General features: G+C 34.3%; 1 protein-coding gene across 3 annotated transcripts in view; it reads left to right on the top strand.

The window, feature by feature from the left end:
- The window catches only part of CACNA2D3 (calcium voltage-gated channel auxiliary subunit alpha2delta 3), a 460,032-nt gene that overhangs the window by 211,987 nt on the left and 233,784 nt on the right, over window positions 1–14,261 (top strand). For all 3 annotated transcript variants that reach the window (XR_008578815.1, XM_054838171.1, XM_054838172.1), the window contains one exon: window positions 10,424–10,513. Coding sequence is in view for 2 of the 3 variants with exons in the window: in XM_054838171.1 (XP_054694146.1) it covers window positions 10,424–10,513 (90 nt within the window). In the remaining variant the exon portion in view is untranslated. The remainder of the gene's footprint in view (window positions 1–10,423; window positions 10,514–14,261) is intronic.

Genomic DNA, 14,261 nt, shown 5'->3' with positions numbered 1-14,261 from the left:
CATGCGCAGCCTGTCTAGGTAAGATGAAACCTGGGAGCATCTTCAGGGAATGGAGCATAAGGATTTTTTTGGTAGGATAGAGGAAACCGCTTCAGCCTTAGGGCTTATAGCAGCCTGGGAAATGAGTGCTTCTTAATGGTGTTGGTGCTGAATATTCAATGGGATTATGGGTAGCAAATGAACATGCTCTTTCACATTCAGGGATGGGTTGCAGAAATTCTTCTCCATAATGCGCAGGGAATGTAACAGGCTTCCAAAGAACCAGACTTTCAGAAAATCCAATTAGTCTTGGGAAGAAAAAAAAACAGCTATCTGGTGTCTGGTTTACACATTTTCTCAGTGAAACAGTGTGACTCTTGCTCTCTCCACAACATCCCTTCTTTTTCTGGGAGGGAAACAGTATTGTAAACACAGTGTTAGTTCCACACATTGACTCTAGACTTACTATTATTTTCTGGACTACAGTGTGGGAACTACTTACCTAAAAGAAAAAAAAATCCACTCTCATTAAAGTATGAAAAAGCATTTAATGCATTGTAACACTTTTATATCCACTCTGTGGTGTCACCACTCTCCCTTGAATAACGTGGCTCAGTTTTCTGTTCCAAGTCTCAGGAAAGATACGATAAAGTCCACATTGCCCCCGTGCCATTTTTCCCTCTTTGTCTTTCAAGTGAAAACACAGGTCTGACATGAGAGTAAATCTGTACAAAGTGCATACGGAGCTAGGAAGATGCATTTCTCTTTGAATGACAACCCAGTTATTATTGATGAAGCTGCATTCCTCTGCAATGTGCAATCTGTATTCCAGTTGCATCTTTACTTAAATTATTACTTCCCTACCCTGTAGGTAATATTTTAGGTGTCTCTTCTCTCAGCCATTTTAAGAAGGGGTGAAAAGTTAATTTTCTTGTTAATTTATATGATATAGGAGCCCAAGTTAGTTGAAGACTCTTGATCCTGCATTGTTTTGTTACGTAAAGAGAGCAGTTAGGAAAAAAACCCCAAAACATAGCATGAGTATTTTTATCTTTCCAACTTTCAATGTAGCCAAATGCATGTTTTGAAGATTGGTACAGATTTCATAGTGATTGGCATAGTGAAGGTAGTGAAGGCAGGTGAGGTTTGGTTTGGTGGGGTGGTTTGTGTTTGTTTGTTTGTTATTGTTTTGGGTTTTTTTGAACAAGCCTCATCATACCTGTTGGGGTTACTTGATTGAGATGACTCCTTGATTAAAGGACTAATAAATATCTGTCTGGTGCATTAGAGATTTTAAAGGACATGAAATAAGTTTAAGTATTTAAACATTTAACATATTCATGAATTTTTGTTACAGGAAAGAAATGAAGGTTGGAGAAAACAGGTTTTCAGCCATGAATCTCCAGTATGTTGATCAAGTAACATGCTTTTCTTTAAGTAAGAGTGAGGATACATTGAAAGAAGTGATGATTCTAAGCATTTAAGCTTGTTCCCTACCAAATTCAAAACCAGCAAACTAATTCAGTCTTGTATTGTAAATCTTCATTTAACTTTTTTTTTTTACTGCTAGCAACAACCTACAAGGAAGAGATGCTAGTATAATATGTTTAGAAATTTCCACAGGTTTTGATCAAGTTGGTTTTTATTCCTGCAAAATAGCTGGTTCTGTAAAAGTTTGTTACGTGTAACTTTCAGAACAGTGAGGATCTAATTGCACCTTGAATTTCTGTCAGAGACAACTTCAGAAAGCATGCTGCTTTTGAGAAACCTTATTCAATCAAGTCTGGTTTATGTATTTATAAAAGACAAAATAACAACTTCAAATATGACAGTGTGATGTGAGTGGTGTAAATATATGTGCCACCAGTTTTACTAAAATACAAAGTAAGCATCCCAGTACTAGATTTCTTCCAACATATAGTGTTTCTGCTTTCATTTTTACAATAGGAGAATACAGTAATTTGTTTTAAGAATAATTATAATTTCAGGTGATATGGCAGGCATCAAGTTGCATCTGCTTATTTCTACAATGTTTCATAGACTAGCATTTGTCATAAAATTTTTGTGTTGGCACATACCTGCATTAAATGTTCAGTTTAGATATGTGGAGATATATTCTCAGAATGTTGTAAGCTATCCCTAATTTGCAAAACTTGCTTCAAGTTATGTTTATCACAAAGATTAAATCTATAATTACATTGGGTAGCATAAATGAGGTTGAAATTAATCTGTGTTCCTAAAGGTGGTTTAGTAATATAAAATATGTAATGTATATTTGAATTTTACCAGACTAATTTATAATTTGGCATTAGCATTAAACAGCTGCTACCTTGACGTGTATCAATTTGCTATACACAAATTTAAAAAAGAGTGGGAAATAGTTCAGACACTATTCTGTCACCGTCTGCACTTTCTCCACAAATTACAAACATGTGGAACTGCCTATTTTAATACTAGTTTTCTTGGGCCAAGAGGTTTTCATCTTTGAGAAACTCCATGTTACAATTTACCTACCCCAAAGGAATCGGATGACAATCTGATTTAATGTAACTCCAGATTTAAAGTAACAATATTACAATATACATTCCTCTTTTATATGTTGTTTTAATGTACTATATATGGGTTGAGGACATTTCTCTGTAAATGTTTCCAGATGAAATATATCATCTTCTAGATGCATAGATAGGCACAGTAACTCCAAACTAAATCAAGAACTTACCCCTGCATAAATTAGAATGACAGAAATAGACAGATATAGTGTATAACTTCCAATGAGCTTTTATTTTTGTATGCAATTACCAGAAATTAAATAACCAGAAGACTGATTCAGCAACGAAGCTGAGTGAAATTGCCAGTAAGAAGTTGGTAAATACAAATTTTGCATATTGAATTTTATTTAAGCAAATTACTTAGGTGTATATTTATCTATCCATCTCGTCAGACTACAAAAAAGACGGTTGACTGCATTGCTTAGCTGTTAAAAACCACACAACAACAACAACCCCCCCCTCCCCCCCAAACTGTGAAGTCTCACGGAAATCTATTTTTTTTTTAAAACTGGCTAGCCATTATAGACCCCCAAAACTTCCAGCTAGCCCCAGACCACTGAAATTTGGTCTAAAGTTTTCTATTGCAGCCCCAGGCAACTAATTTACTTGTCAAGAATTTGGTTTAAATCTTAGTATATTGAATCTCGAGCTATTTGTTCAGCATTGTTTTCAGGATTGCTTTCCTGAAGAAAATCCAGTCTACCAACACAACATTCTGAAGTACACAAGTGGTTGGGTAATCATCACCAGCAAACTAACCTGTAATTGCCCTGGCAATGGATTTTAAATGTGAAGATGCTTAAATGCATTTTACAGATGTGAATGCACATTTATCAACTGTTAGTACATGTGGGCAAACTTCCCTGTGACACATCAGTAAACATCACTCTCCCACTTCACACTAATGCCTCCTGATTGGTTTCTTTTTTTTTTTATAAACTGGTTTATATGCTGATGTAGTTCATCTTCACAAATCTGATAAATCTTTGCCAAGTATGTCTCAGAAATATGAGAGTTACAGCATGCATGGATGAGTATGGGAACTAGCACTAGAAGTAGCAAAGACTTGCACTAAAACTGAGAGAGAAATCTGGAGGAATGCTGAATCCATTAACAATGCTTTTCTCTAGGAAGCTCACTCTCTTCAGACAATATCAAATATCGTAGTTTTCCAGTGTAACCGTATAAACTCTGCTGCATATATCACTTGTGAACTGTTACTTCCCTCTTTGGAATCAGTGGAAAATGCTTTATTCATGTATGCTTATACTTGAATCCATGGTCCTGTAACCCCACCTAATTTGGGTATTCCTGCTCATTACAAATGGTATGTTATTTTGCTAATCACAAGTAAGCTATAATAAAACATAACTAGGAAGATAGGAGATTGGGACTTGATGTGGTCAGAAGTTTATAACCGTAAACTCGCTAACAGTGTACTTCCATCTTCTCAGTGGCAGAGAAATACAATATAAAGGCAAACAGGTTTTTATATCTTCCAGAAAAGGGATCTGCTATAAGCCATAGCAAGTTGAACTTATTGGGTGATGTATATCTATTTGTGAGGCTTTAGGTGGTGTCCTCATGTTAAGATGCATTAAAACAGCCTAAGTCTTGTAGACTGCATGCCAATTAAAACTTAAGCCAAGCATGCCACTATTGTGACTAGCTTTGTCATAATGCTAGGGAAAAATCCATCACTGAAATTCTGCAAATGTTTGCTATGGTAAAAAGAAGCTATACAAAAACATGAATGCCAGACACTAAGGATTACGTTAGCTGACAACTTGTCTGTTCTTTTTATATATGTCTGAGATGGCATGGTTGTTATGGCACTTGCCCGGCACTTGAGAATTGGAACCTAGTTCTCTGCTTTAATGTATCATTACTTGCTTTCAGATGTGTTTGTTTCCTCAGATGTCAAATGAAGATGGCTGTACTTTTTTCTTCTCCTTTATTTTTCTTGTTTAAAAAGGATAAAACCTTGAGGGTTATGGAGTAACCTCGTATTATCATAATGGCGGCCAAAAAATTTCCCTGACTGTTGCGCAGACATGGGACTCTCTCATTTGTTAGGAGTGTGACCAGGTTCTGTTCACTTCCAGAATGTAAAAATTTGTCATCTTCTTGTGATTATAGATACCAGACAGCTTTTATAAACTCAGAGAGTAAAACCTTGTGAAGTCATTAGAACAGCCTGTAAGACAAGAGACTAATAAAAAGAGATGCCTCAGAATTTCTTCAGAATTGCCTCCAAACCAGTAAATTATTCTTCAGCTTTACTATGGGCTAGATAAACCAGTGTGTCCTTTTGGTTACAATGTTTGGAGCTTCTGTCATGACGGAAAAATTCCGTTTTCACTGGCCTTCAGCCAGAAAAGTTTTTGAATTGCCTGCAATGATCTGAAATTAGGAAAGGAACATCAGCTTCTCACCTGTATTCAGATACCCCCTTCTACTTAAATTCTTCTATGTTCCAAATCATGAAAAAGTACTCTGAATCTTTGCAAAATCACACATGCCATCTCCCAAGCACAGATTTGTTGAAATAAATTACTTGAATTATTTAAATGTATTAACTATTAACTATTAAACCCTAATAAATCAAAACTAGGAAACTGAAAAAAAGATGTAACAGAAATATGACTTGCTGTCATATTTTACCAGACAATTTTACCCTAATCCCTGAAGTCTGAAAACTGAATGTAATCATCTAACCAAGTATGCTCCCAAATCCCTATGATTGTTGATTAAGCTGTAAGGCTAGAAAAGGTTAATACACCTGGGTGTATGAAAAAATGCTTTCAATAATCTCATTATAAGAGAAACTCAAAGTTCAATCCTGATAAATTGTTATAAAATTATCCTCTTGTTCAGTTATGCCAAAGCCATATGCAACAGTGGTGTGATTTTAATAGTCCCATGAAGCATAGTATATGAAGACCATTAAAAATCTTTCTCTATTCCTCCTCATTTAAGTTGTAAAATAGTCCAAGTCAAGTTGGGTCACCTGATTTTTAAGCAGAAATAGGTGTGCGAATATTATTATTCCATCTTTGGAAAAACAGTGTCAGTATACCCCATTCAGTATATCCTGCTGTTCTCCAAATAGGCTTACCTGGGACAAGAACCCATTTCCTGATTCTAGGTCCATCAAATGTATTTGTTGGTTTGTTTCTGACTTAGACGGTCCTAACAAACTTTACACAGTTTAAAAAGAAAAGCAGAGAACCTTTTTGATTTGCATACATGGATTTTTATCAGATGTTAGGATCACTGTGACTTTCTGGTTTTTGCAGTGGATAGTGTTTATAACAGACAAAACCAGCAGCATGCAAGGGTAAAAGACAAGTGTCTGCATCGCTGATGTTCTGGTTTGAACCCTTGTAGATAAATGCAAAGACCTTGTCCTGGCTGACATGCACAGGTGGATTCGTATCCTCGCTCTCTTCAGCTCGTGTTTTTCAGCCACTTCTAAATGGATCCTAGATACCTCCACAGCTGAACACATCTATGCTTCCTCACTGTAATAAGACACAACTTCTCCTGTTGAGCTCTGGCCCTATAATTTTATAATCAGACAGCAGAGTCTGATTGTCATAATTGTGTGCCTAATTTGCATTCAGAATTATCGAGATTGTGCATGTCAATTAGGTATTTGAGTCCACAATTAGATATTGCACATTTTGGTAATTGCATATGGAAATTAGACATATAGTTGCATGTGAATGTTTGTGCATAGTTGGACAGATATCCAATTGAAACTCGAGGAAATTCAGATATTAATCTACAATGGCTCCAACAGGCCAGTAAAGAGAAACTGAGATGAATCAGTATTATTTCTTGTGCAGTTTATTACTAAAAGGAGCTATTTAAGTTGTAAAGATTAAAAGATGCTTTTTGACTCATTAAAAACAAGGGACTCCTGCTTTCTGGGATCTGCTTGATTTCTGAAAGTTATCGAAAGTGGAATTGAGGTGTTTGTTACCTCATTCCAAAATCACTTATTCTTTTTCTTTAAATCGATGTTTCAGTGGTTAATGGCTTGCCCTGACATCTTTTCACTACTAGTAGGGTTAAAATATACTTTTCTGTTTTGCAGTGCTTTTGTAGGGGGTGAAATTATTGAGTGGCAATTGGAGACACATGTGAGCAAGCTATAGAGAAATTTTGAGAGGCATACTAGTTTGAAACTTTGGTTTTCTCATACACAAATAATACAATGCTTCTACAAATGCCTTTTCCAGTAACAAAGGGGGCACTATAACATGACTGGCAGGGCACTGCTGTACTGACTGGACATGTTAAATAGGAAAAAATGAGTATTTGGAGATATTTTTTTTTCTTATACATTTTCCTTAAAACAACAGCATGACAGATAATAGTTGTGTCAATAGTATGCCCTTTGATGTCACAATAAGGTACCACTCTTTAAGAGGGTCAAACCCCAGTCTCCATGAAAGTACAGCAGTACATTTTGATTGTTTAATAACAGTCAGCCTCAGCTAGATGTAGAGTGAACAATCTGAGGAAGCTATTCTTTGTGCTGCCTGTAAAATGAAACATGATTTCTTTTGGCATAGATCCAATTAATGCCACGCGTCCAGGGCATCTGGTATGATAAAAAGGGAAACAAAGAAATGTTAATTTTCTTGTCATTGTGTGATTTTTCCAGTGGATGTAAAGTGCTGAAATTCTCAAAAAAACAGACAAGACAGAATAGTATTGGTTTAAAAACCAAATAAAAAACCCCCCATAAACCCCCCTCCAGGCAAAAAAAGACCAAAACACGCATGCATTTTAGTTACTTAATCCTTTTGCAGAATCACCTTGTAGTATCTCTTCACTCTTAAGCCTGGAGGCAGAAAACATTGATTTCTTAAAATTCATAGTGCATGAAATAAACTTTAAACTTTTTTACTATTTTGTATCAAACAAACATCACTATTATATTTCTTCATATATCGTGTATTTTTCAGAATCTGTGTATATATATAGGTATGGCAAGAAAAAATATTTGTTCTCCTGACAGATCACATGAACTGAATTATACACTAGAGATTATACAGGTTGCCAGTAATTTTTGGTAATCTGTTTATGCTGGATGTTCATACTTGATGATGTGTATGCATTATAATAAATGTTCCACAGTATTTGTCTCTGAAGCGTTCAGATTTTATAAACTATCATGAGTTTTTTAATACCAAAATAATTCTAGTTTAATTATGAAGCAGTAATGTATTCAAAGAGAAATATGATTTATAATAAATATTTATTTTAACATACCTGATTTATGAAAAGGTAAGATTAGATAGAAACTTATTTCCAATACAAAAAATTGGCTTTATCAATTTTCAGAGAACTCCTCTGTTTTGAGATGAATCCCTGTGTTACTGGGGGAAGCATCTGTGGTAACTGTAAACTAACCTGACTTCCACGTATCTGGGAGAGACAGGCTGTGAGCATAGGGCTGCTTCAGGAGCTTGAAAACGTCTGAACACAAAACTTTGATGTTATGAAATTGGTTTTGACATTGACGAAACAATAGTAAACTGCTTGTTTTCCATATTTTTTTAACTGCTGACAACACTTTTTGTTTAAAAATATCGGCTATATGTAAAACTGGTTTTGCTAAGGTGTTTCCTGGAGATTTTTATAAACATACATTTTAGTTTTTGAAGAATTCCAGTGAACAATTTTAAATTCTTATGAACTTTACAGATTTCATGAAAAAAGGTTGTATTTTCTGAGTTTCTGAAAAGCTTTAATGACTGTAACAGTCCTGTGCTGTAGTTAATCCTTTTGTATATGGACTAATGACCAGATGTATTAAAGTCACCCTGAGTACTGAAGTCAGTACTCTCTGAATCTGACTGTTAGTCAGTTATTGTGTTTTGAAATAGCAATGGAAAACACACAGTGTTGTGCTGCTGACAGTTGAAGTAGCCCTTGTCTGGGAAACTGCTGTCTTTGCCACTCTCAATTTCCAGCCCACATTAGCTGCAAGTCAAAAATATGCTGATATGGCTTTTGATCAATTTGGACCTAAATTTCAGAGATATTTTGAAATGACAAGTTGGATACAGAATAACAAGAGGTTGATGCACTTACTGAATATCTGGATATTTTGTATTCATTCTTATTTTCATTATTACTTGTAAAAAAATATGAAAGGCACAATTCAAGGGACAGTAGTATTTTAATTCTTCTACCAAGTTAATTAGTTTGATTTGGTTTTCTTGCCTATAATAATGCTTTAAGACCAATGGACTGACAAATAAAATACTTCCTCTTACTAACCTGTAGAGATGAATTTTTTTTATCAAGTTGTGGAGACTGCAATAATGCTTCACAAAAGCATTACCTCCCCTGCTATTTCCCACCACATATGTCTTCAGTTTCTTCTTACAAATTATTATATTTCAAAATTTATTTAAAACAGTAATTACTAGTACTATGGAGATACTGACTTGTATTTACTTAAGTTAGCTATGTTTAAGTCAGGCAAAAAAAAAAAAAAAGAACTATTTTGTAGTGTAGCCGTATGGGTGTTTACGCTATCCATGCTTATTTAGAGGAACAGTACTGTGCCTTTTGGTTCTTCGAAGTATTGAGCTGTGATAAACCACGTTTACTAGGTCATTGTGAAGTAACTGTTTTGAAAAAGCAGCCCTTTTTTTGTGGCTTCAGAATTGCCTAGAGGCTAAGATGTAAATATTCCTGTTTCAACTTACTGAAATTTAATAATGAAATAGGAAGTTCTCTGCCTTCCAACATACTGCTGTAATATCTTTTTATTTTGTGAAATTAAAAAAAAAACTTTCCATCATAGAAAGTCAGAGGAGAGAAGTACTTGTTTGTTTGTTGTATACAGTGTCCTTTTATGGTTCATGATATTGTTTTTAATGATATATTGTTCCTTCTTATAAATCTAAGAGAATTTGTTTCTCCCCTGAACATTTTAGTTTTGGAAAGTATTGCTAACATTGTTTTGAAAACGTGCTACTTAGTACTTCATAGCTTATGTTTTCCCTAAAAAAATTACAATTTTTTTTTTTATATATATATATATGTATTATACAGTAAACGTATTTTTTGTGTTGAGTGGAAAATTTGTGAAATTTGCCAAACTTCTGACATATCTGGAGAAATAACATATGTTTAGAAAGAGAAAAATATAGGATGAATTCTGACCTGTCAACCTCTAAGATAAAATTTTACCCATGCTCATGGTCAGCAGGTGTGGCAGTGTATAATTGATGAGCCATTTAAAACTGCAAAAATTGGGTTTAAATGTGACTATGCAACATAATACTGAACAGTCATATATAGCTAGCAAGGGGTTAGCCCTGTTTGTCATCTTGTGTAGAGTAGTTCTTTATCAATCTAAATGTTATATTGATATTGATAAACTGCATTTCAACTGCAATGGCCTAATGTTTAGGCTCCACTATCTTTTAGGGAGGAATCATAACAGAAAATAGGATCTCACAGCTAAATTTCAGAAAGAATTATTTTTATTATGTAGCAGGTACCAAAAACCTAGAAGCTGAATAGTTAGAAATATATAAAAATTACTATATGAAGTGAAAAGAAGATATGGATATCCCTAAATAGAAACCCAAACAACAAAACCAAAGAAAAACATTTTGATTGAATAACTAGCCACAAACATATCTTGTCATACCTTCGCATTAATATTGTTCTAACACATGCTTAGTTTACTGTGTCAAAAGGATAAACCAGGAATTACCTTAGTTTGTGAATTAATGTATGTAGTCATTTTAGCTTAAGAAATAGGTCTAAAGAAGAATCCAGAAATCATTAATCATTTATGTCAACATGTATGTCGTAACAATATACTGACAAACAAAACCTTCTTGTTCATGTTTCAGCATTTCAGGGAACACCTTGACAAACTTTTTGCAAAAGGAATTGGAATGCTGGATATTGCTTTAAATGAAGCTTTCAACATGCTCAACGAAGTAAGTTAATGCTTTTCGGATTTATGCTGCTGACACCTTTCTTGCTATTTAGCAATTACTGTCAATTTTAAGATAGAAAATTAGAACTCACTCAAAAATGCGATGATACTAAAATATTATCTATAGAACAAGAATTCTATACGATCTGTATGTGATAAAGATATAAACAAATTTACATTTTTACATGTATACGTTTTATATGCATGTATTTTGTGTCCATATATACAGTGTATATGCATACACGTGCGCATTAAATAAGGTTTATTTCAGTAGCTGTTCTAGTTGTTAAAAAATACCAGGGTAACAGGCAAATTTCACAGTTTAGATTATTCTTTTTTTCTTTGGAAGGGCTAATGTTTTAGGAAGGATTTGTATTTTTGTAAACACTTTGAGAACACACAGTGTTATTAGAGTCGTGAAATAGTTGTTCATTGGTGTGACTTCTGACATGACAATTAGTATCTCATGGCTTAAATAAAAGAAGTTATTTGAACACTTTTGTACTTATTCTAAGGTAGAGGGAGAAATGTAAAGCTTTGTTTAGCCAGCTCAGAGATATTAATATTCTTTTAACTATTTATCTGCCAAAAACATGAAGCCAACTTTCTGATAACATGCCTGTGAATAATGCCTATAAGCATTATAAGTTCTAGAAGATGATCAGGATCATGGAGATAATCTAGTGCAGGGCATCTAATTTCCCTCCCCTCCCAAACTCCACACAAAATCAGTGTAGAGTTCTTATTTGTCCAAGAAATTGTCCTTCAAAGGATATTTTCAATTAAAATCAGACCCATTGTATTTGCCTGAAATACTTTTCCTCACAAGGTGCACATCAGTCTCAGTCGTTATCGTGAAATGATTTTATGTAGTGTATTTCAGAGAAATTTTTTTATTATTTCTGGCAAAGGTAAAATATATTGTGATGCTACATATTCCAGCAAAGACCAAATTTAGCAATATTTTTGATTCGGCTGACTGTATACTTTCTTGGGAATGTATATTGGAAAAAGCAAGGAAAAAAAGGAGAAAAGTGAACAGTAGTAGTAATGAAAGAGAAGTAGTACGAGGGAGCAAACCAATGAAAATAAAATTCACCATCAAATATTTCTCATGATACTATGAATGAAAACCCTAGGTAGTGTGGTAGGACTAAGGCCATTGCTTACAACTTCTGTTAATATCAGTTTAGATATAGGATTTCTGTAATGGAGAACATTCACCTTTTTTTTTCTTTTTTAATAACTAATTACAAGGAAGTATTCTTTTTAATAATCTAAACCAATTAAGAAGTGAGTTGATCCTGATTTAGAACCCCTATGTGTAGCAGAAGATTTTTTTTTTTTTTTTTTTTTTTTTTTTTTTTACTGAAGAGAGAGGTATCATATAGAAAGGCAGAGCAACATCAAATTCCTGACAGGTGAATTAAAATCATGTGGATTTTAATTGTTAAGTAACCTTTAAAATAGATTGTGCAAGATCTTCTGTTGCTTTGAATTTTTCAAACAAGATTACTTAAAGGCTTTTAAAAGCAACAAAAAGGGGAGATTGCAGTGCAATTCAAACACAAGAGTGTGATTTGATGCCCAAATTTTGGGGTTGAAATGTATGGACTATGATTTTTAGATGATCAGTTTCTTCTGCTAAATGTCTGATGATGTTATGATGAGAATGTAGTTCCTTGTGTATTTAGGCATTCTAGTTTGTCTACAGATAAAAATTAATCTCTTCTGATATGGTTATCATGGTGGCAGTCCAGCTGATGGTAGTTAATATTGTATAATGTTAATGTTAGTGGTGGGTACTTCCAAGTAAATCCACTACGTGTTTGTTTCTAAGAACAGCTTGTCCTTGAGAGAATCACACTTCATATCCAGAAAAGTAAATATGGGGGGGGTTTGTGTGTGTATATATACACTAGCTTTAAAGATAAAAAGAAATTTGCAATGTTTAGAGACAAACTTTCAAAAATAAACAAATCAATGCCTTGTTCATACTGCTTGAACCTCTGTAACATATTCAGGGTATCTCTTCTTAGTGAGCCAAACTAGCCTGACTTCCTTCCATGATAGCCTGTTTCCAAGAAATCTGTAAACTCTATGTCTATAGGCTCCAAATAACTGCTATTAACGTCATCTATAGGTGTGTATTACAGAAAAGCCTAAGTCTAGGGTTGACAATTTAGACCCCCTATTTTGCTGCTTGATAGTTCAGATCCAGAACTAGTTTGCTTTATCGTTTCCCATTTGAACAATGCCTTGGAGTGTTGACTGGGATACGCTCATTAGCAACCAATTCACCCTTCTTTACTAGTAAAAAGTATAACTCTGAAAAGAGTTTCTTCTCCACCACCCCCCAACTCCCACCCCCACTCTGGTCCTTTTCCACCTCCTTCTTATTTTCCCTTTTTCCCTGAGCTTATTTATATTCATTAAAATGTTTTAAAGTTTTTCCTTAAGTATAGTAATTTCTTTTTGGGGAAAAAAATTTAAAATCTGTTAGTCTGCTGGAAAGAGAAAATCCCATGTAAAATAAATAGCAAACTGTCTTTTTATTGAAGGATGATTGCAAATGAGACCTCACAACAAAATGTTCGCCAAAGGGTTTGACTTGACAAGTGTGCCTGCCTTTATAGTGTAGGATAATAGATTAACTAATAGTTCCAATTCCTCTGTATTCATCTTGAAGCACAATATTGATCAGTTCTTTCCCAGGCATAAAATCCTAAGATGAAAAGATAAGGATCTTCTTCCATGTGTTCACCGAGACAGTGTGGAACTAATTCCTTCATGTGGTGAATGCCAAAAATGACAATGGGAAAAGCTGCATGAAGTAAAGAACACTCTATGTTGTTTGTAGAGGCTTTATTAAGAATCCCATTATGGGCACTAAATGTAGTCTTAGGAAACAGATATGCAGCAGTTAAACAGCAACCAGCCTCAGTACAAGAGATGTTCTATACTAGTCTTCCAAAACTGTGTAAACTGAAAAAACCCCACAACGTTACAGACAGTGATCAAGAAGACCTGAGGTGAGATGTTTTTGTTTTGTTATAAAATCTGTGAGGCAACCGAAGTTATAATGATAAATGTAGTATAAAAATCTCATTAGATAAACAGGTAGTTTTGAGAATAAAGGGAACTGACATCCCATATACTCAATTGGACCTATGATGACTGAGAGTCTTTTGATCTGTGAGGTCATGATGGATCATGCTACATGTATGTTCAGATCTATTCAAGGTGGAGTAATAACTGTTTCTATTTATACTATAAAGGGAGTATAATAGCTTCAAGCCTTCTTGCATATATACTTCCAGAATTAACACCATAAAAATCTTTTCCGTTTTATACAGGCATATCAGCAAAGTCTCTGGGAGCTTCTATTAAGCAGCCTAGACCAGAGAAAAAGCTACTGAATCTCTCCTTAAAAGAGTACAGCTAACCATTTTCCACATTGTCTACAGGATGTGACCTTTATGTGCCAGAAGTCTATTCATGTGAATTATAAGTTAGCTAAGGATGTCTCATCTACATTTTAAAAACAAGAAAAAAAAAAAAAGGAGGACCCCCCCCCCAAAAAAAAGGAAAGGAAAAAAAAAAAGAAAAAGCTTTGTTTTATACAAATCATCTATTAAGATTCTGGCTGGATTTTAGAATGGTTCAGGGGTTACGCTAATTAAATTCAGTTAATTTTGCCTTGCAATTACCTTTCAGTATTTGCCTAGGTTATTAAGGCTTGAAGATGG

The sequence above is a fragment of the Grus americana genome, chromosome 11, assembly GCF_028858705.1.
Source record: "Grus americana isolate bGruAme1 chromosome 11, bGruAme1.mat, whole genome shotgun sequence".
NCBI lineage: Eukaryota > Metazoa > Chordata > Aves > Gruiformes > Gruidae > Grus > Grus americana.
The sequence above is the reverse complement of the archived record's forward strand: the minus strand, read 5'-3'. Positions and strand labels throughout refer to the sequence as shown.